Source organism: Rutilus rutilus (genome assembly GCF_951802725.1).
Source record: "Rutilus rutilus genome assembly, chromosome: 16".
NCBI lineage: Eukaryota > Metazoa > Chordata > Actinopteri > Cypriniformes > Leuciscidae > Rutilus > Rutilus rutilus.
In genome coordinates, this window is record NC_140224.1 from 11,245,753 (window position 1) to 11,266,097 (window position 20,345).

General features: G+C 37.5%; 1 protein-coding gene across 2 annotated transcripts in view; it reads right to left on the reverse strand.

The window, feature by feature from the left end:
- Positions 1-301: 301 nt before the first annotated feature.
- Positions 302-20,345, reverse strand: part of ccser2b (coiled-coil serine-rich protein 2b) — an 82,015-nt gene continuing 61,971 nt past the window's right edge. Inside the window, exons 8-12 of one of the 2 annotated variants that reach the window (XM_084434272.1) lie at positions 18,838-18,924; positions 16,259-16,366; positions 12,280-12,367; positions 10,794-10,833; positions 302-1,487 (exon numbers count right to left, since the gene is read on the reverse strand). In XM_084434272.1, coding sequence (XP_084290398.1) covers positions 1,361-1,487; positions 10,794-10,833; positions 12,280-12,367; positions 16,259-16,366; positions 18,838-18,924 — 450 coding nt within the window. In that variant the 3' untranslated portion in view covers positions 302-1,360. The remainder of the gene's footprint in view (positions 1,488-10,793; positions 10,834-12,279; positions 12,368-16,258; positions 16,367-18,837; positions 18,925-20,345) is intronic. The other variant, XM_084434271.1, reaches the window with a different exon arrangement.

Below are 20,345 nucleotides of genomic sequence, written 5' to 3' on the forward strand. Positions count from 1 at the left end.
AGCAATAACGATCCTCTGCTTGGTTTCAGTCGTCATCATGGCGCCTTACTAATCTATCAGAGAAGCAATATCTTATGCAAGGTGCATAAGTACAAGGTAGACAATATTGTCTCTTACAACTTAGTGCATTATTCAGAAAAAAATAGTGGTTATCTGTTTCAAGTTTTGTACATAGTAAGAATAACTGGTAAGATCAGCCCAAAGGAAGCAAATCTGTGTTGGTAGGCTTGCATATTTGTACTGCAGGGATGTAAAAAGTAGTAGACTGTAAGACTTGTTCATAGTTTTCTTTTACTTTTTTATAGTACCAACAAGCCCAGAAAAACTGAATTGATTATTGTGGGTAAAAAGCATGTAGAAGTGATCAGGTATCTTGCTAAATTACCTCCTATGTTCAAGATATATTAAATGTATTCACTGAGATCATTTTAATACAAACCATGTGTAGTGTTTACCATGGAGCTACAGTGGAGAATCACTTTTTTCATGGAATTCCTAATTTACAGGGTAACACAGAGTGCGTTATTTGTTTGGAGCCCCGCAGATCAAGCAAAGCAGCATGGCTTTGTCTTAAAGAATACCTTAATATCAGTCAACATACTTGACTGGTTCTTTACAAGCAGTGCATTACGAAGCAGCTTTTGCACACTCTGGTGAGATGCCCCAAGCTTTGCTTGGCTAATCTAGAATTGTGGAAGCATATGAGAAGGCAGAGCGGGGGAGGTTATTGTTTGACCTTGTTGAGGGTTTGGGAGAGAAGAAAGCGCCTTTGGCTTAGGAAGGCGGGAATGTTTGGGCTGAAGGGGAGCACGAGCTCTGGGCAAACTGCTCTCTATCTTTCTGATAAATAGAGTCTGTCTGCACCCTTGATTTTTTTTGTTACATATTGGTGATACAGTGGTGGTGTCCATGGTAGCCTGTCGGGCTGGTTTAATGCAGGAAAGTCCAGAAGCTGGTAAAAGTTGATGTGTTGTTCTGGATAGACCTGTGGCTCCTACCCTACCTAGAGCCCCGTTGAGCCCACTGACCTGCTGTACTTCCTGGGACTTGATGAGTGTTGAAGCTTTCTTAGTATATGTGGGTGGCTGTAGGGTTGAAAAACTGCTTCTTCTTAAAGGACGTTTTTGTATACCTTTCTCTAGCTTACAGCAAAAGCTAGCAGAAGCTGGTGGCCTTGCTGGCTCATTGATTTTAAGCCGGCTGCTCGCGAGGCCGAGCTCAGCAGGATCAGAGCTCTGAAAAGTTCTGGAAGAGGAGGCAGCAGTGCTATCAGCAGATATAGTTACCGTTGGTAAAGTACAATTTAGGGTAGTCTCGACAGTGATGGGACTTTGTAGGTCTGGAGAGCAGGACGTGGGCCTCAGTGGGTGGTGACTAAGCTGGGCATCCAAACTGTCACAATGGGCCTCTGTAGAGGTTGGACTTGACAGTCCTTCATGGTTGTGGAGCTTGTTGGGTAAGAATCTGGGAGTCTGTAGTATCTGAAGCTATTAAAGAGAGAGAGAAAAAAAAAAGCAATTATTGAACATTTGTTTGCTCTAATTTCATAATGATCATAGTAGGCTGATTCTTCGATTACGGGGCATGTTCTGTCCCTTAGGATGAGTTTTAAAAAGTAAAAAAAAAAATATATATATATATATATATATATATATATATAGACGACAGAATATATAACATGAGCATCTGGGTACACAAGAAACTATTTTGCCTGATAAAATGATTAATCAGCTGGAAGCTTTCCAGTTAATGAAAAATAGTGTTGAACATCATTAGAAAATAAAAAGTACTGTCTCTAAAGCTATGTTTCATCACTCATGACACACTTTTTTATTTTCACATACAATATATACAGGAAAGTATATAGTGAGGAGTAACAGTAATTTTCAAATGGCCTTGCTACCACCAAAAGTAAGCTTTTGGTTCCTTTCCACAGTCACCTCTGGCTTGCTCACTGGGGGCTTTAATCATTATGAAGTAGCAGATCCTTGATTAAACTACTTAGAGGTGGGCAATATGACCAAAATCATAACCAAAATTTGAGGAATTCTCAACCACAGTAAGGATAGACATGACAATATAGTTGTTCTGACTGAAATTAGTCATCACTAATTCAAAATGAAAGCCAATTCCTAGATTGTTCAACACCATTGCTTAAATGATAGCTAATTAAATATATAAAATGTTAAACTCACATCAAACTGTTCGACAACCTTTTTGTTATATTTCATCAGACTTTTAGTTATATTCACTCAGGACAACTGACAGTATTTTCGTTTATACTTTTTGAGAACTACTTACTCTTACTTAGAACAAAACAGATTAATATTTAAATCTCAAAACTACATTATATGCTCAGATGTGTGCCTGAGACACTGTGACAGACTCCTACACAAAATAATAAATACAATATAGATCTAACTATAAATAAAAGAAAATAATTTGAGAAATGTCTTGCTGTTTATTTAATTTTTTCTCTCCATACAATGGAAGTCAATAGCAACAAAAACTGTTGTTATGATGTAACAATATATTTTCACCGCAAAAAAAAAAGAAAAAAGGCATACAGGTTTGGAATGACATGAGGGTGAGTAAATGATGACAAAATATTATAATACTAATAATGCTATCCCTTTAATTCTTTTTGTTCCATGACTATATGTAAGGATAATGCTTACCTTGGCTTTTCTCTCTGTCACTTCAATTAAAAAATAAAAACTATCAGTGTTGATATTTCCAGATAACCAATAGTACCAAAAAGCAACTCTCAGTGTTGTTTAATGTTTAAAACTTTTATATCGTTCATGCTTTATGAGACACTATCCTCAGCTGCAGCCACACAGCTTCAGACGAACCTGCTCTGGGTGTTAACTCAGACTTGAGTGAGACAGACTGAAACATCCACACAACAAGCTGTCTGAGAGGCTTTGATCCTTACAGTTCTTGGCGAAGTGGAGATCAGCCTCTCCACACTTATTAGTAATGATGTAGACTTACACGTGAGGTGGTGAGGTCACTGTCAAAGCAGTACGTGCACTCGAGCGCATCTCTCAGACTGACAAACAAGAATGCAATTCAAGTTAACAACTTATGACTTACCCAAAAGCGTCTAGATTAGAGAAACTAGCATTGTCACAAAGCAAAACATCCAAAGTAGGGCAAAGGAGTTTTTCTAAGGAAGGTACATAGAAAGATTTATGCCTCCTATTTAATATTTCAAATTCAGGATCACAAGAAATATACACATAATATTGATGCTAAAGCCATCACATCCATCTCAAAGTGAGTTATTCCATGTGATTCATTGAGGTGCTGGAGTACAGTGATATTGTTAGCTCAGTCTTTGATGTCTGCTGTGCTGGTTGATTGGCACTGGTGAATTATTTTCCATGGCTGGCGTTTATTCCATGCAAACGGAGCGTAATGGTACATAATGTTATCCTTTTACAAATACCATGCAGAAGTTACCACGACTACATACTTTAAAAGATTGAAGTCATGGGGTGAGTTAAAATATTTTATTACATGGCTCTGTGGAATACTTGATTCTGATTGGTCAATAGCGGTACCATCCAGCGGTAAGTTATTCCCAGATAACAACCGCTCAAAGCAGATAACGCAGGCTCATCCGGGTCACTGAAGTCAGCAGTGCTATACGCCTGCTAGGAACAGTTTTTCTTCGTGAAAGTTTTGCGTTTGGTGAGCTAATAAAATATTAAAACTCAAGTTTGTGTACAGTTATTTAATTATGGCATCCTGTATCATGGACTCGCGCTCTCTTGTTTCATACAAACGCATCTGCTGCCATTTTGTGACTATTGTTTTGTACACTGTTGGATTATGAGACACAAACAGGTTCGATTTTAAACAGTTTATTCTGAAATCAATATATCTTATCCCCATAATTATTTATGTGGTGAAAAGCTGTGTAATAAGTGATATGAATGACTGTATACCGTATCTCTTAAATGTCCGTTTAGTTTGAACTAGTAATCAGTTGTTAGAAACCGCCTTTTTCAAGACAAGGGTACAAGAGGGTATTACTGATGTATTTTATGTCGTAGAATAAAAAAAAAAACTTGAACTTGTGTTAACTACAGACCTTATTTTAGACATTCAACCAAAATAACATTAAAAAAACCAATTAACTTAAGGATGATGGAACCAGAAATGCTAAAATGATAACAAATTTCTGGGATTTGGTTTAAAAAAAAAAAAAAAAAACTTCACCACTGCAGGACTCTATTACTGTTTCTGTTAAGATTTACATTTCCTACTAGGGAGAATTCATTTGTTTACAGTTTATTTCTATTTTATTTTTTATTTTTATTATTGCATTTATTTGTAATTAGAATAATAGCTGTCAGCAAGATTTCTATTGTGCTTAAAGAGTTAATTCACCCAAAAAATTTAAATTCTGTCATTACTTTCTCACCCTCATTTCGTTCCAAACCCATAAGACATTTGTTCTTCTTTGGAACACAAATGAAGATCTTTTTAATGAAAGAGCTTTCTGACCCTCCATTGACAGTCTATGCAACTACCACTTTCAAGCCTCAGAAAGTAAGTAAAGACATCATTAAAGTAATCCATGTGACTCCAGTGGTTTAACCTCAATTTTATGAAGTAACGTGAGTGCTTTGTTTGTGCAAAAAAACATCATTTCCCACTTTTACAATATATTAATCTCCAACGTACGTTTAGAGAGCACCAAGACGGATGCGTGTTGAGTTGAAATGAGAGAGAATGTTGTTGTGTGAATATGTGCGTTTATTTTTGTGTGAACTAACCCTTTAAGTGGCAAACTGTCCCCGCAGTAGTTTCGATTTGAGCCATTTATGTGCTATTACCTTGCTATCACACATGCTTTTAACACTGAAAAGATCTGACTCAAAAGAATGATTCGTTCACACAAAGCTAAGCTATTGTATACGAACATGTGAGTAAATGACAAAATGTTCATTATTGGTCCACAGCAAATCTCCATTATCTCCTCAAGTTCACAAACATGTGTATGCCACATGCAACCCCAATAGTGTTTCCTCAGATCCTCAGGAGGTATTTCCTGGTCCACAGCACCCTCTAATGGACACCATCTTCCATATAATGCAGTGCAGTGTGCTTGTTTCATTGACTGAGCCCATCTCGCTGTTTTGTGCCAATTCCAGGTCCCAGAGTTCTTCTCAAAAATATAATCCTTTGAAGTTTTTTCCACAGTTTGTGGTTCAGAATGGACAAGACAGCAGTGAGGGGTTTGTCTAGAGAGGTGAAGTCTCAATCGGGCTAACCCGAGAACACCTGCAACCCTGTCAAAACCTCAGAGAAAGTCTTAGCGGAGCTGTGTGAGGACTCTCAGTTGTTTCATACATAATTTATGAGAGCTCACCAAGAATTAAAACAAGACATCTGAGAGAAGGTGACAAGTTCTGGAGCAGAAAGAATCTATGGAGGGAGGGAAAAGTAGACAAACAGGTGGAGAAAAGAAGTAAAGAAGGTCTACACTAAAGTGTAATCAAATTGGTGAGTGAAATGAAGAGAACTGCCAAAAGATTCCCCAAATATAAAAAAGGCCACCAGTTCTCTGCAAATGACTTTCTCATAGTTGGAAAACTTTTTTTCCCATGAAATACATCATTATAAAATATGGATGATGCCAGAGGTGCTGCTGTTTTGTTTAATGTTCATGTACTCACACCTAAATTGACTCCAAACATGCATTTTAATAATGATAACCTACCACCTCTAGCTACACCAGTGCGGAGCATTCCAAATAATTAGAATATACAGACATTAATGTTTCTTTCTTAAGGCAGGAATACCAAGGGAATCTTCAGTTTTGTTTAAAAGAGGTGTGTGATGAACGAACTGCAGAATATAAAAGCACATAATTAATCCTCACGGCCCATGTACTCCACATTCCCTACTTATACAAAAAAAAAGATGAGAAATGTGAAGGAAGATGTTGAATAATCAAATATAGTATTATAATAACCATAATATCACTAATATCACCACTGCCAGAAAAAAAAGAACTAAGTAAGAAATACATGACGACAGAATGGCTTTTGATATGAGAAATTAAGTTTTCATTAGACAAAAGGTGTGTTCAACTAAAAGCGGGATTTTCTCTAATCACTTCAGCAAATGGCGACGTGAAAATAAAATATGACATTTCATATTAATGAAGACTTTTTTCCATGCGAGAATTTTTGGTAAAGCCAGTCTTTCATTTTTGCGGTTGCTTTTATTACACAAAGGGTTGCTCTGATTAAAAAAAAAATAATAATGCTTTAGTACAACACCAAACTTTGCTATCTCAGAACTAAATCGATATTATAGCAGGCAACAAATGAACCACCTTAGATGACTGATGAGCTGAAAATCAGTGAATCATGTAGTTACCAAATCTGTTGCATGTTTTTAAGCATTTCAGCAATTAAAACTTCAACTTCAAGTCCAAACACAATATTTAGTTTGATTGGTGTACCAATGGCATCATTCAGGACATATCAGCACTCAAATGTCAAGTGAAGAACTAGTGAATCAAAATGCTGCAATAAAATATAACTTTCAACAGTATTTTGAATGTTATCAAGCACACTTGTCTATGACTTGTATTGACTTGTATTCCCTCCTGAAGCGGCATTTCTTGTGGCATTGTTTGCAGACTGACAGATCTGCAGGTTAGCATTTTGTTTTTTTCTGAATGCCAAATAATTCCATATTAGGCTTTTACAGCACTGCTTTTCAGTGAGCTGAGGGCAAAGATATAAAAATCAACATATTTGTTTTATCTGCCCTTTCTACCACTCAGCTGCCTTGCCGAGGGTCTCGTTGACTGATTCAAATCTTCGGCATGGTATTTTTTACATTTGACATTAAAAAAAAATTAGTACCAGTATATCTTGCAATTTGCAAAATGTCAAACAAAAAAGCACTAATTATGTATAAACCAAAGTTGCAGTCTTGGTCTTGAGACATATCAGAACCACATAAATGTTGTCTTGGTCTGAGCTTACAGTCAGAGGTACAATGTTTGAAATGAATGATGGAATACATTTTTTGGCACTTTCCCCATTTAAAATGGACATTGTGGTTCTTGAACATACAGGTTTTGGTCTGGATCTTGGCCTCAAGGTGTCTAAGTTCATTGGCCACTACAGTGTGCATGATGTCAATTTCATCATCTGCACAGTCCACTAGGTGGCAGCACTCAAAGTTAGGCCATTGCTTTTAAAACTACTCAAATAAGAAGATCTGCTAGAGGTTTGGGTCTTTAGGGATCTGTTATTGGTTTGGTCCTCAATCTAAGGCCCTGATTACACCTGGGGCGGGTTGCATAAACCGCCAAGATCAGTGTTTATAAGTGTTCATATAAACACTAGCGCACTTCCTATAACGTTTACACATAAGGGGCTCTATCTTGCACCCAGCGCAATTGACTTTGTACACCGACGCATGTATCATTCCTATTTTGCACCTGCGCACAGCGGACTTTTCCCTCCACAGACGCACGTCGGAAAACTAGGAAATACACTTGCGCTCCCCGGGGTGGTTCAGCGCAAAGAAGGAGGCGTGTTCCGGCGCAAACGTTCCCTGATGCTATTTTACAGGTTTAGAAAATTCCGTCATTGACCAGGAAAAACCTAGTCTAAAGTCAGTGGTGCGTTGCGCATGATATTCATATGCTATTTTAAGGGCGCATACTTGGCCATAATCAATGTAGCGTGTGCACAACGCGCATACACTTTGATTCTCTCATCTACACAGAAGCAGCAGTTTTCATTTTTGCAAATCATACATTATTACGATAGATAGATAGATAGATAGATAGATTATTATATAGACGACTCGACGCCTGTGAAGAGACGACTCAACGCTGGCGATATGTTATGCCCTAAATTAATACATGATTAACTAACTGTATTTTTCTATGTACATTTCTGAAATGCACTTTCTGTAAAGCTGCTTTGAGACAATATGTATTGTGAAAAGCGCTATACAAATAAATTTGAATTGAATTGAATTGAATTGAATTATAACAGCATAAATCTAGCTTACACATTTACCCAAATTATCATACGCCTGTTTAACCGAAGCTAATTTGGGTGTGTTTCTCCCATCCCCATACAATGTCACTTCTCTGTGTTTTACGGCCCTGACGAGAACGTCAGTCTCCTCGGCTGTGAACCGCTCCTGGCGTGCGCCTGGCTAATCCGCCGTTATAATAGCATCCGCCATGGAACAAGCGTGCCTGCTCTTAAAGGGAATTTGAGATGTCGCTCTGATTGGTTTATTTAACGTTACGCCCAAACCACACCTATGAATAATGAAGCTACTTCAAACCAACCCATTTTAGATTTGCGTCGGCCACGCCCACAAAGTTACTTGCGTTTCGCTCTTGATACTTGCGTTTCAGATCGTTAAAATAGGGCCCTAGGTCAGTAGACTGAGAGAAGGCAGTCTTTTGTGGCTGTTCGAACACATTCAACCACATGAGCGTCTTCACTATGAAAGCTATCTGGTCAAATGTGTTTTCGAGTACCCCGTTTACACATGTATTTAGTGTCATCCATTTGTCATCCAATCGACCAAAACACATCTTAATACCAGGTTTAAACAGGGCCTATGGGAGTCCAACATAATCTCAGAAGTATTCATATGTGTTTTGCATAAAATGTAAGTGATAGGTGAAACAAAGCTTTTTGAAACTTTAAATCAATTGAACCAATTACTTTGCAAAATACTTCACTTTTTCAAAGTGCTGGAAACATTTTTCGCTAGTTTCAGCCCCGACGCAGTTATCATTTTCACGTCCTGAGCCACATTGTTTAAATAGCAAATGCATTTGCGCCCATTTGTTCGCCCATGGGCGTGCTGGTCTAAAAACGAGGTGTGGTCAGGCGCATTGATGGTGCGTTGTTATTTTGAGGCAACTGAAATAGACTGTGCCATTGACCAACTGAAACCTGGTCTAAAGTCAATGGCGCATTATTTAATTTTTTTTGTTAAAAGTTCCACAACGCGCGTACACTCTGCTTATTACACAGACAGGGCAGCAGCCCACAAACATGCCAAATATTAAAAATAAAAGGATTACAATGTAAAAGATTATTATTTTGTACATAAAGATATGGTGGAATCCGGCTTGTCCCGTAGATGTTCTGCTTGCGCGCTTTAACCTCGCGCACGAGCAGATCCGTTTGCGCTCTGGAGAAGCGTTCGGTCTTTCCACTATCAAATTCCGTCATGTAAATAGCGAATCCGCCATGGCGCGACTGCAACTGGCAGTTAAAGGGAATGGGAGATTGGTTTATTGAGCGTAAAGCCCAAAACACACCCATTTAGACCATGCGCCTGGCACGACGACCATTTTTCCCGTTGTTTAACCAGCAAAAGTGGATTTGGACACGCCCTAACTGCACTTGCGCCATGCGCTTTCGACCATGCACTTAAGATTGTTAAAATAGGGCCCGAAGTGTCTTTATAATGTGTTATTTTGTTAAATTGTAGGGCTTGTTTGTTTTATGGAGAGCTTGATTAATCAGGCCAATACTAGACTAATAACTACACCTCTTCCTTTTTACTATACAATTGTTTCATTAAATGTCTACAAATGTATAAAATTGATCGGAGATCAGGTGAAAACCATACAGACATTGGTTCATGGGTTCCCAGAGATCAAATTGTTAAACATAGTGCATTTTAAAAATACATAAAAAAAAACCGACAAAAAAAAATTTCATAAAAGTAATCCATGATTGCTTTTTGTCAGGAACAGACCCAAATTCAAGCCTTTATTTAATGATTTTCGTCAAATCTTGTAGTTGTTACGAATTAAAAATTTGCCTCTCAAGAAGTGTTAGGACAAAGGTTTTACATTAGTGATATCAAACACTCATTGGCTCTTGCCTGCATCGTCACAAAGGGGATCGTGATAACATTTCCAGCTATTAACAACTTAAATTCTGCTCTTTACCTCACACAAAACTATTGTTTCCTTCTGAGAGGACTGCAAATGTAGCAAATCGTAATTTTTTGACCATAAATTATGGTGATTACATTTATCTGTTATGTTTATCTTTTTACTGTGTAGAAAAATGGTTAGGGTTAGTTTTAGATGTACAGTATGTGTGGGATTAGCGGCTCAAAAATCGATTTAATGGTATACTGAAATTAAAACTGTCATTGTACATTTTTGTGTCCGTTACATTTTATATATTATTTTTATACTCTGAAGTGGTTATGTTTAGGTTTGGGGATAGGGTTAATACATTTAAAATATATCTATTACATTTGTACAATTTATCTATACAAATGTATTTATGATATAATATATTTGTAAATATTTTATAGTTTTTTTAGCTGTATGTAGTAATATTTAGTTTTTAGATGTTGTCAATTCACTATATTGTACGTTTTAGTATCTATTAAAACATACAAAAAAGTGTTTTTGTAATGTAAACGTTACATAATACCCATGTATAAACAATGGGACAAGGCTAAGGAGTCTGGTACTGGTCATGTCTCCAACTCTGGAAGTAACAGATGTAAACTTAGATTTCACAAAATTATATGGGTTGGTCAAACAGATAAGAGAGAATGAAAGACACAGTGGGCTTGACAGAAGAGAATGAAATACAAAAAGAGGTTTGAAGAAAGTCGGCTTCATGAAAACAGAATGAACAATATAATGCAGATAGGCTGTCCTCACAGTACAGAATAAGAGACCATGCAAACAGAGAAGAAGAGGTTGAGAGGATGTTTTATAGAAAAGACAGGCAGTACTATACCACGCAGTGTCTCTGAAGTAATGAACTAGATGCTCCACTCCTTTTGCCCGATTTTTGGAGAGGCAGAGGGAGAGAAACAATAAGGAAAAATCAGTCAATGAAAGATATGACAGGGGTAGAACAGGAAGCATCATCAGCACACAACACACACACAACATGAAGGCAAACTTTTTTTTACTAGCATTTAACAGTCAATTCAGCCATGACAGTAATCTAGATTTTGCGCTTCACGTGACAAATAAAAGCAAAAAGAAAAAAGGGGAAGTGCATTCAGTGAGATTCCATGCTCATTAGCGCATCTGAAAATGGGCAGAATTAAGGTTCTGTCTGGACTGCTCAAAAAGTCAAAGAGAAAGAGAGAGAGAGTATATGTGTCTAAGAGTCAGGTTGTCGTCGTCTTCTCTAAGGGATCCCACAATGCCAGATCAAAGACTGCAATGACTCTCTTTCTCAATACCTGTCTCCCACAGCTGCCATCTGACATATTAGTACTCATCACGGCTTAACCACAGCTCGCAAGCTCTTTCACCAAAAGCATTGTGGGGAAGGATCTTTCTGTCAAATGAAATCTTGTTTATCAGACGTGATGGCAGCTACTGTATGGTAATTTACTATACAGCTGATCATTTACTCATCCTCATGTTGTTTAAAAAAATAAAGGGTTCCAAACCAAGCTGCTTATTTCTATACAATGAATGAAATTAAATGGGTACTAGGGCTGTCAAGCCTCAAAAAAAGACAAAAAGGCATTATAAAAGTATCATAAAAGTAATCTATGCCTCTGAAGCTAAGTAATAGGTTTTGAGAAACAGAAATTGAAGGGTTATTTACTTCTGCTGTAGCTCTCAAATCACAGTTCAAACTTGACGTGTCAAGATGAGTTGCCATCAAGTTACATCATTGGGTTTCATGTCTCATGATCAAACACCTTGTGTCTCATGAATGTTAGCTTGAACAAGATTCGAAAGCTGCAGTAGAGGTATGTTCCTCAAAAAAGCTATCATATGCCTGAAAAAAAAAAAAGGTTGGAATGACATGAGGGCGAGTAAATGATGACGGTTTTCATTTTGTAAACTAATTGATCCCTTACAGTAAGGATCTCAGTCACGACTGTATATTTTTAGGCAATGAAATGACAAAACCTGATATCTCAACAGCAAGTGCTCTATTGAAAACAGCTCAGATCTTCTAGGAAATTTGGTTGAGGGATAAAAGTACAGACGAAAGTCATTCAGTGTGAGCATGACTGTCTGGCTTTGAAAACTATGCATAAAAACTAAATGGGTCTGGAGATTCTAAAACCAAGCAGACAGAGAGAGGATATAAGGTAAATGAAACTAAAAGGAGTGGAAATGATGGACTGATTCCGCACTGGAATGTGATAGGACGGTGGATTTGGGAACAAGGGGGAGGCAGGCGGACATGCAGCAAGCACTGGGGCTAGTGCACAGACTGGTTCAGTTGGTCGGATGGTTAAGGGACTCACTCTGTCTGTGGTGACGTGGCGCACATGGCCGCACACTCCCCCGCTGTGAGTGTTGCCAAGAAGAGAGGATAGGGGCAAGCAACATGCCCTGTACAGAGGAACAGAGAGAGAAAAGCTGATCCCTGCACCATACACATACACATACTGTACATATCGATACAAACACTTACAGTTCAACAGGAAAAAAAATGTGCAAGCCACATATAGGGTGAATTCAGGTTTTCCTTGTCATCTCGATGGCAGAAAGTGTCCCATTCAACCTGTATTCACCCCTACTTGTTCTTGTAAATGTGGTAAAATGCCACTTTTATCTGCTCTGTCAAATTAATACTAGTCTTGCAGGGCCAGGATTAGAATTAAAGGATTAGTTCACCTCAAAATGAAAATTTCCTGATAATGTACTCACCCCAGTGCCATCCAAGATGTCCATGTCCATCCTTCTTCTTCATAAGTTTTTTGAGGAAAACATTGCAGGATTACACAATGGACTTCAATGGCAACCAGAATGTTGAAGTTCAAATCAATGCAGTTTCAAAGGGCTCTGCATGATCCCAGCTGAGGAATGGGGTCTTATCTAGCGAAACCATCGGTCATTTTCTAAAAAAAATTAAAATGTATATGCTTTTTAACCACAATTGTTCATCTTGTGCTGGTCTGTGTCACGCCACATATTACATCATCATGTTGGAAAGGTCACGAAAAAAAAGAAGAAAATAATAATAATAAATTAAAACAAAGATGTCGGACGATTTTGAAGTTGGGAGAGAAAATGAGATGGAATTTTTCGCCCTTCCCTACCTTTTTGAACCAGAGTACACAGACAAATAACTTATAAAGATGACGTGACTCGTGACCTTTCCAACGCGAAGACGCAATGCGTGGCGTGTCACAGACCAGCACAAGACAAACAATTGTGGTTAAAAAGTATATACATTTTTATTTTATTTTAGCAAAATGACTGATCGTTTCGCTAGATAAGACCCCATTCCTCAGCTGGGATCGTGCAGAGCCCTTTGAAGCACTTCAGAGCCCTTTGAAACTGCATTGATTTGAACTTCAACATTCTGGTTGCCACTGAAGTCCATTGTGTGTAGACAAATCCTGAAATGTTTTCCTCAAAAAACTTTATTTCTTTTCCACTGAAGAAAGAAAGACATGGACATCTTGGATGGCATTGGGGTGAGTAAATGGAAATTTTCATTTTGAGGTGAACTAATCCTTTAAGACAAGTGCCCAGAGTAGCATTTTGTACTTTTTGCTCAACATGCATCACACCATTGGGGCCTTTCTGGGGCTTGGCATAAGGGAACACTGCTACAGTATGTTCAATATTTCAAACCTTGGTTACTTGTAAAGGCAACCAAAGGCAAACATCTTTTCTCAATAGATGTATGTCTAAAATCACCCAATAAAACACCCTGACTACATCTGACGGCCCATGCAGAGAAACATCTAAAGGGGTGTTCACATTGACAGTGATTTGCAGTGACGAAGTGACAGAAAGACATACATTTTAAATGAGAATTACCAGAAAAACAGAAGTGACTGACAGCTTCAATGATTATAAAGTGAGCACTCTTTCATTGCTTTCTGTATACAATACAACCCAGTCACAATTTGAATAAAAGTTATTTTTCATCTGCTAGTTGCGCACAGCAAAGTTTCGGGACTGACAACCGTATTTAAATGTTGGATTGAATTTGACATTGCAATGACTCACGACGTCATATTTATAGTAATGATTACTTCAAATTTTTATTAGCATTAACAATTAACATTCATTTGATTTTGTAAAAAAAATTATTATAAAGTCAAATAGTGAAATCCTTTTTGCTATGAATACAGAGAACCGGGAAATTTTACTGGTATTGGTACCGACTACTGAAATTCTGGTATTGTGACAACACTGTTCTCAATAGGCATTGTACACACACAACAGCACAACATAAACTTTTTCATATGCCCTTATTCCAAAAACAAATACATTTCAATTAAAATTAATTAATTTAGTCCATTTAACTTTGATGTTTATATATTTATAGTTAGAAAATAACAAAAATGTATTCAATTTGCTAAAAGGGTTGCAAAAATGGCAAATCTTTTATAATCAATGAAAAGGATACTAAGAACCCTTTACTAACTATTGAGGAAAACAAGTTTTAGGCCCTATTTAGTACGCCATTCATGGAAAGTGCTGACTAAACACAGGCAAATTCAATTAGGATCACACAGTAATCACTGCCACACTTTGGGCTGTTTCGTTCAGCCGGCCCCCTCGAGGGGTCTTTTCTGAATATTAACTGCATTGTTTTTCCCTGTTTTCCATTACCCTTTGAGCACAGAACCACAGACTGAGATCCACTGAACAAGAGTGATTTCTTCCAGAGCCTTCAAGAAATGTCACATCATCACACAATTCTGTTTCCAGGACTACAGACAAAGTTTCTTAAGAACTGTCAAGACAATAAGGACTTTTGCATCATCCAGTGGCAGCATTTCTTTGGGTTCAGTGCAATTACAAACTGTTCCATGACGGATTTCTCAGCATGGTCGACTAACAATACTGAGAACAGGAGAACAGTGCTGGTGAACACGCCAGCTCATGAATGGTCACTTGTCAGTAGCTAATGTAAATAAAATAAAAAAATCAGTCCTAAAATTTTTAATATAAAATCATCAGCAGTGTTTGGAAACAAGCATTCATTTAGCAGATTGTTGCCATTAATGAAGTAGAAATCACACAGCCTTTTTTCACCCAAATATTAAAGCTGTCATCATTCATGATTACAGACATGTTGAGCGCATGAACTATGATCTCGTCTTTGCAATTTGATTCCTGCACACTAATGAATGCTTTCATCATAACTAACAGTGAAAACACAATGTAAATAAGAGATTCGTTGATTATAATCAGACTATTGATGAAAGGGACTTTGTTATAACAGGGGTTTTGGCGAGAGTCCAAACCCCAAAAAAAAAAAAAAAAAAAAGTGTTCGATAGCTTTCTATATATAATTTTATCACAGTTTAAATAACAGATTATTTTCATCCTACCAAGAGAAACAATGTGAAGTTACCCATTTAGTCACTGGTTTCATTTACTGACATAGACAAAGAATATCTGACTGTACATAAATCATTACATATCAGAAATCACTGGTCACAGATCAGGCATTAGAATGAGCACAGTTACTTACATGTTGTGCCATTACTGTCGAGTCCATATCATAAAAGTCTGTTTGCAAAGCCTGTGCCGAAATTGTAATCCACTGAGAAATGTACCAAATCCCAATAAATAATGTTCAACTGAGACATTCGCATTGTTGAAAATAAATAACCACATTCCTAGCATTAGGATCCTTTGTAGGATCCATTATAGGCACATTCCACAACAAGTCGTTCGCTGGGCTTGGTTACAATATAAGCTGTTTTTGGAATAGCAAGGAAGTTTTCAGTTCTGAAACTTACAGGATATTATTATAGTATGATGACCTTTTATATGTCAAAAGCTCAAGGAAAATTGTATTTCTCAGTTCATGACCCCTTTAAAAATAATGTACCACCAATACTAAACCCTACCCAAAACCTAAATGACTGTGTCAACAAAAGCAAATGAGAGATAAAGATGCAAACTGAAGTGCATGTCGAACCTAATCAAATTTGTTGGTGTTTTACTGCCACTAGTGTTCATTTCAAATGGGAACTGCAGTGAATTGTATGTATAGGTACGTTTTTCCAATGAGCCTATGTTGGAAGATTCAAAAACACGCATGGCGATTACACCGACCAGTCAAAACCCCAGCCCCTAACTTCTTTCCTCTCAGATACATGAGCATCCTTATTTCCACAGAGGTGATTGAAATAATTTGGACTATGCCTCTGTCAGTCAGTACTATTCCTAATCATGTACATAATATAACCAATAATGCAGTGATAAAGCTGATCTGACCTTGTTTTCTATCTCTGCATATATACTCACATTATGTGGCCTCCACAGGGTTTGAGTATCCTTGTCCTGGTGCTCCGCTGACTCCTTGTAAGCCTCTGACCCCTGCAGGCAGTGGCACTGTATATCCTCTGGAGAAGACTATGAAAAATAAAAATAAAATGCTGATGTATTGCTATGTAAAACAAAGTATAATTAACAGCAAACAAATGTCACACTGGTCTCATCACATCCGTTGTGATTCCAGGAACATTCACAATAGAACACAACACACATTTCAATATTACAGGTCCTTTATGTCTAAACATCATGAACATTCATAAACACAAAATAAGTGTGAATTTTATAAAGATTTTCAAAAACATGTATTACATCCCAAAATAAAATAAAATTCTTTTTTTTTAAGAAAATGACTCCTATTTTGGACCATTGAGCCTGAGGTATTTTTGTATTTTGAAATGACAGTTCATGACAGTTAAGCAATGCAAATACATTATACATTATTTAAATATGTGAAGTATACAACATGTGGTAAAATCTAATGAGAATCGTTATTGAGAATAATGGGAATTACAAAAATTACAATAATTTTACAATGCAACAACAACAAGAAATATTTGCCAAAAAAAAAGCTTAATTTTCTTTATGCAAAATATAATTTCTTATTTTCATATTTTGATTTTGGGTGGATTATGATGTTTTCGTGAAATTCACCCTCACACTGAAAGCAGAAACAAGAGAAATACTAAATTATGAGCGAAATAAAAATGATAAGAATAGATCTGAGTTTTGAGTTCATGTACAAAATCTAATTTAGCAACAATATTTCACTACGTCTGAGAATATAATTTCCTCTAACAATATATCTACTCATGTTGCTTTAATAAGAAACTAAATAAAGGCAGTCTCTGCATGCAAAAGTTTGAGTTTGTCATGAATAATCAGTTCAGCACTACCTGTTTCAAGACTGACTCACACACATGCCCTGTATTCAGATATATTTCCCTTAATCTGGAATAAATGGTGCTGGTGCAAAGCAAACCTTACTTTTAAAAGCACTAGATCAAGTTTAGATTACACTGATATACAATCACAATGCCTCCATGCAAGACAAGCAGATCAGAACACATTGTGTTTCCAATATGTATGAAGACAACATCTATTCATCTATCCATCCACCCATCCATCCATCACAGTTTAGCACCAGTGTGAGTTAAATCGTTGTTATATACAGTTAATGTGCTCTCATTGGGCAAATTTCTGGATGTTCATGTACAAAGTACATGAATAATCAAAGATCTAAATCAGGGGTGGCGAACATCGGTCCTGTAGAGCCACAGTCCTGCCAAGTTTTGCTCCAACCCTGATAAAAACTCACCTGCCTCTAGCTTTCTAGTAACCCTTAAGACCTTGATTAGCTTGTTCAGGTGTGTTTAATTAGGGTTGGAGCAACACTCTTCAGGATTGTGGCTTTTCAGGACTGACATTCTCCACCCTGATCTAAATTAATGCATAACCATTATTTACGATTAGTTCCTAATTATGTTTTTTGTAAGGTTTTGGACAGTAATGACTCAGGTGTTACTACATCCTTCTAATGTAATTACTAATTATTTGGAATGACTGGGTGGACCAGACATCAATCTGAGGGGGCCAGTGCCACCCTGGCCCTTATGCAGCCTCGCAACTGGCTTGCAGTCTGTTTTCAGTTTGAGGTTTCTTTATTTTTACAACGGCTGATTTCCCATTTACTCATTTACTCAGCCTCATGTTGTTCCAAACCTGTATGAGTTTCTTTCTTCTGTTGAACACAAAATAAGGTATTTTAAATTTTGTTGAGCTGCTTTTCCACCATCGGGTCAAACGGTTCTCTTTGCTTAACCATTCCATTCCATGCCAGCTGGCCAATCCGGCATGGATAATGTTTCATTTTCCACTGTGGGGCTGATAACGGAGCTCTTTGGAATGTAATACAAATGCATCAGTCGTTGCCTTGGTAATACAAGAGTTTACAGATGATATGATCAGATATTTCTTCTAATTTGTGTTTATGTGTTTACTCAAATAGCGTGCTTAGCCAGCTACAGAGAAACTGGTGGCTAGGCAACAGACAAGCGACCAATCCTGAGTTGCGATGTCACTACACAAATTCTAACAGCACAGTTCAACAACTGTGCAGAGAAGGGTTTGTAATCGGGCCGTGTCACAACGGGGTCAAGTGGAAATACAACTGGAACCGTTCCTTACCGTTCTTAGAACCATTCGGCCCGGCAGTGGAAAAGTGGCATTGGTAACCAGACAGTTGACTGTAGCCTACGATGGAAGTCAATGGCTACCGTCCATTGTTTGATTACCATCATTCTTTAAAATATCTTCTGTGTTCAACAGAAGAAAGAAACTCATACAGGTTTGGAACAACTTGAGGGTGAGTAAATGATGACAAAAAATACATTATTAAAATCAAAAGTTGTATTTGTTAACATTACAATACCAACCATTGAATGTTAAACCATCCAATTATTTAGTATAAATAACACGCTAAAATAAATTACCACTTTTTTTTTCAATGTTTAAAGTTAGTTACTCTCAAATATTTAGGCTATAATACGCACCAGCTGCTGGGAAAGTTCAGCAATCATCCTGTCTTTGCTTCTGAGCTCATTTCTCAGTTCTTGAACCTCTTTCAGAAGCAGTGCCACCTAGAAAATAACAGAAGACAAGGTGAACCTTCTTTTAAATTTTTTCTTTTGCCAAATCAGAACAGGGGTTCTAATAAGCATTACATGCTTATTTATTAATAGCAAAAATATTACACAATAGACACATTTGTTTTTGTGTCGTGGTTAGTTGGCGCTGCTGTTGGTGCATTAATCTGAACTTTTCAGAGTGGTGCAATGGACTGTGCACATGCTCAGGACATATAAGAGTTGTTGGCTCACTTGGAATTATGTCAATCTGGATCATGCCCCAATCCTCATAAAGACTTTAGGAAACTTCTTTAGTATGTTTGATATCAATATGCAGTGGTCAGAAGAGACACAAACAACGCGGTCACCGATCAAAAAGTGTGAATCAAAAATTTTAAAAAAAAAATAGTACGTATGAATTAAAATTATATAAAACTGAAACATGAATTCAAAGTTATTTAAATTGCACGCAAAATCACCATGTTTTTCACCTGTACGAGTCTGACCATCAGCAGCATGGGTTGCATTGGAGTGACGTCAACTGATTGATTGGCTAGAGGAGGAGCTGTCAATCTAGAGCTAGTGCACCAATGTTGACGCTAAAGCCCCCCCTGATTTATATGAAACCGGAACTGCAACATTTGGAAAAGCAAGCGCAGAATTTGGAAACAAGAGCAAAGCGCAATTTTTTAAATGCTTTTTAAACATTTTGATTCACACTTATTTTTCGATCTGTGACTGCATTGTTTGCTTGACTGATAACTTTGCATTCATTTTTCAGTTTTGTGCGAAATATTTTTAAATGCATTTTTCATGCTTAATTTTGAAAGGGTACGATTAATCGTGATTAAAAATTGTAATCTATTGACAGCCCTAATTATATATATGCCAATAAATATGGCTATAAATCATATATGCCTTCCCATCAGCGTCAGAGCCTAATACTCCACCTCTTCATTCCAATTCGCCTGAATACTGATTCCCAACACCTGTGGCTGATTAACCGGGACCTGCATAAAAGCCCACACTCACCTTCACTACACTGTCTGGTCTCGTCTCTCACACCAGTGGAAGACTTACCTGACTCGCAATCGCGGTTCTTCGTCGATCAGTCTTCATCTTCATCTTTGTGAGTCCATCCTGCAATATAGATAGACTGTTGTCTCGAGTTAAGTCATTCAAGTGCCTGCTGGCAATCTATGATGTTTACCCATGTGTTTTCCTCTATTCTCTTTAATAAATTCCTGTGAACGATCATCCGTTGTCTGTGCTTCATCGTTTTGTGACAGAAGACCAGACCGCTATTGTGAAATGGATCCTAGTTCACCAGCTCCGTCAATCGCTTCTTCATCCACTCATCACTCCCTGCACGATCTGCCTACCGGTCCCATGGCCTTACTAGCGCCCTTCTCTGGCGCGGCGGAGAACTGGAG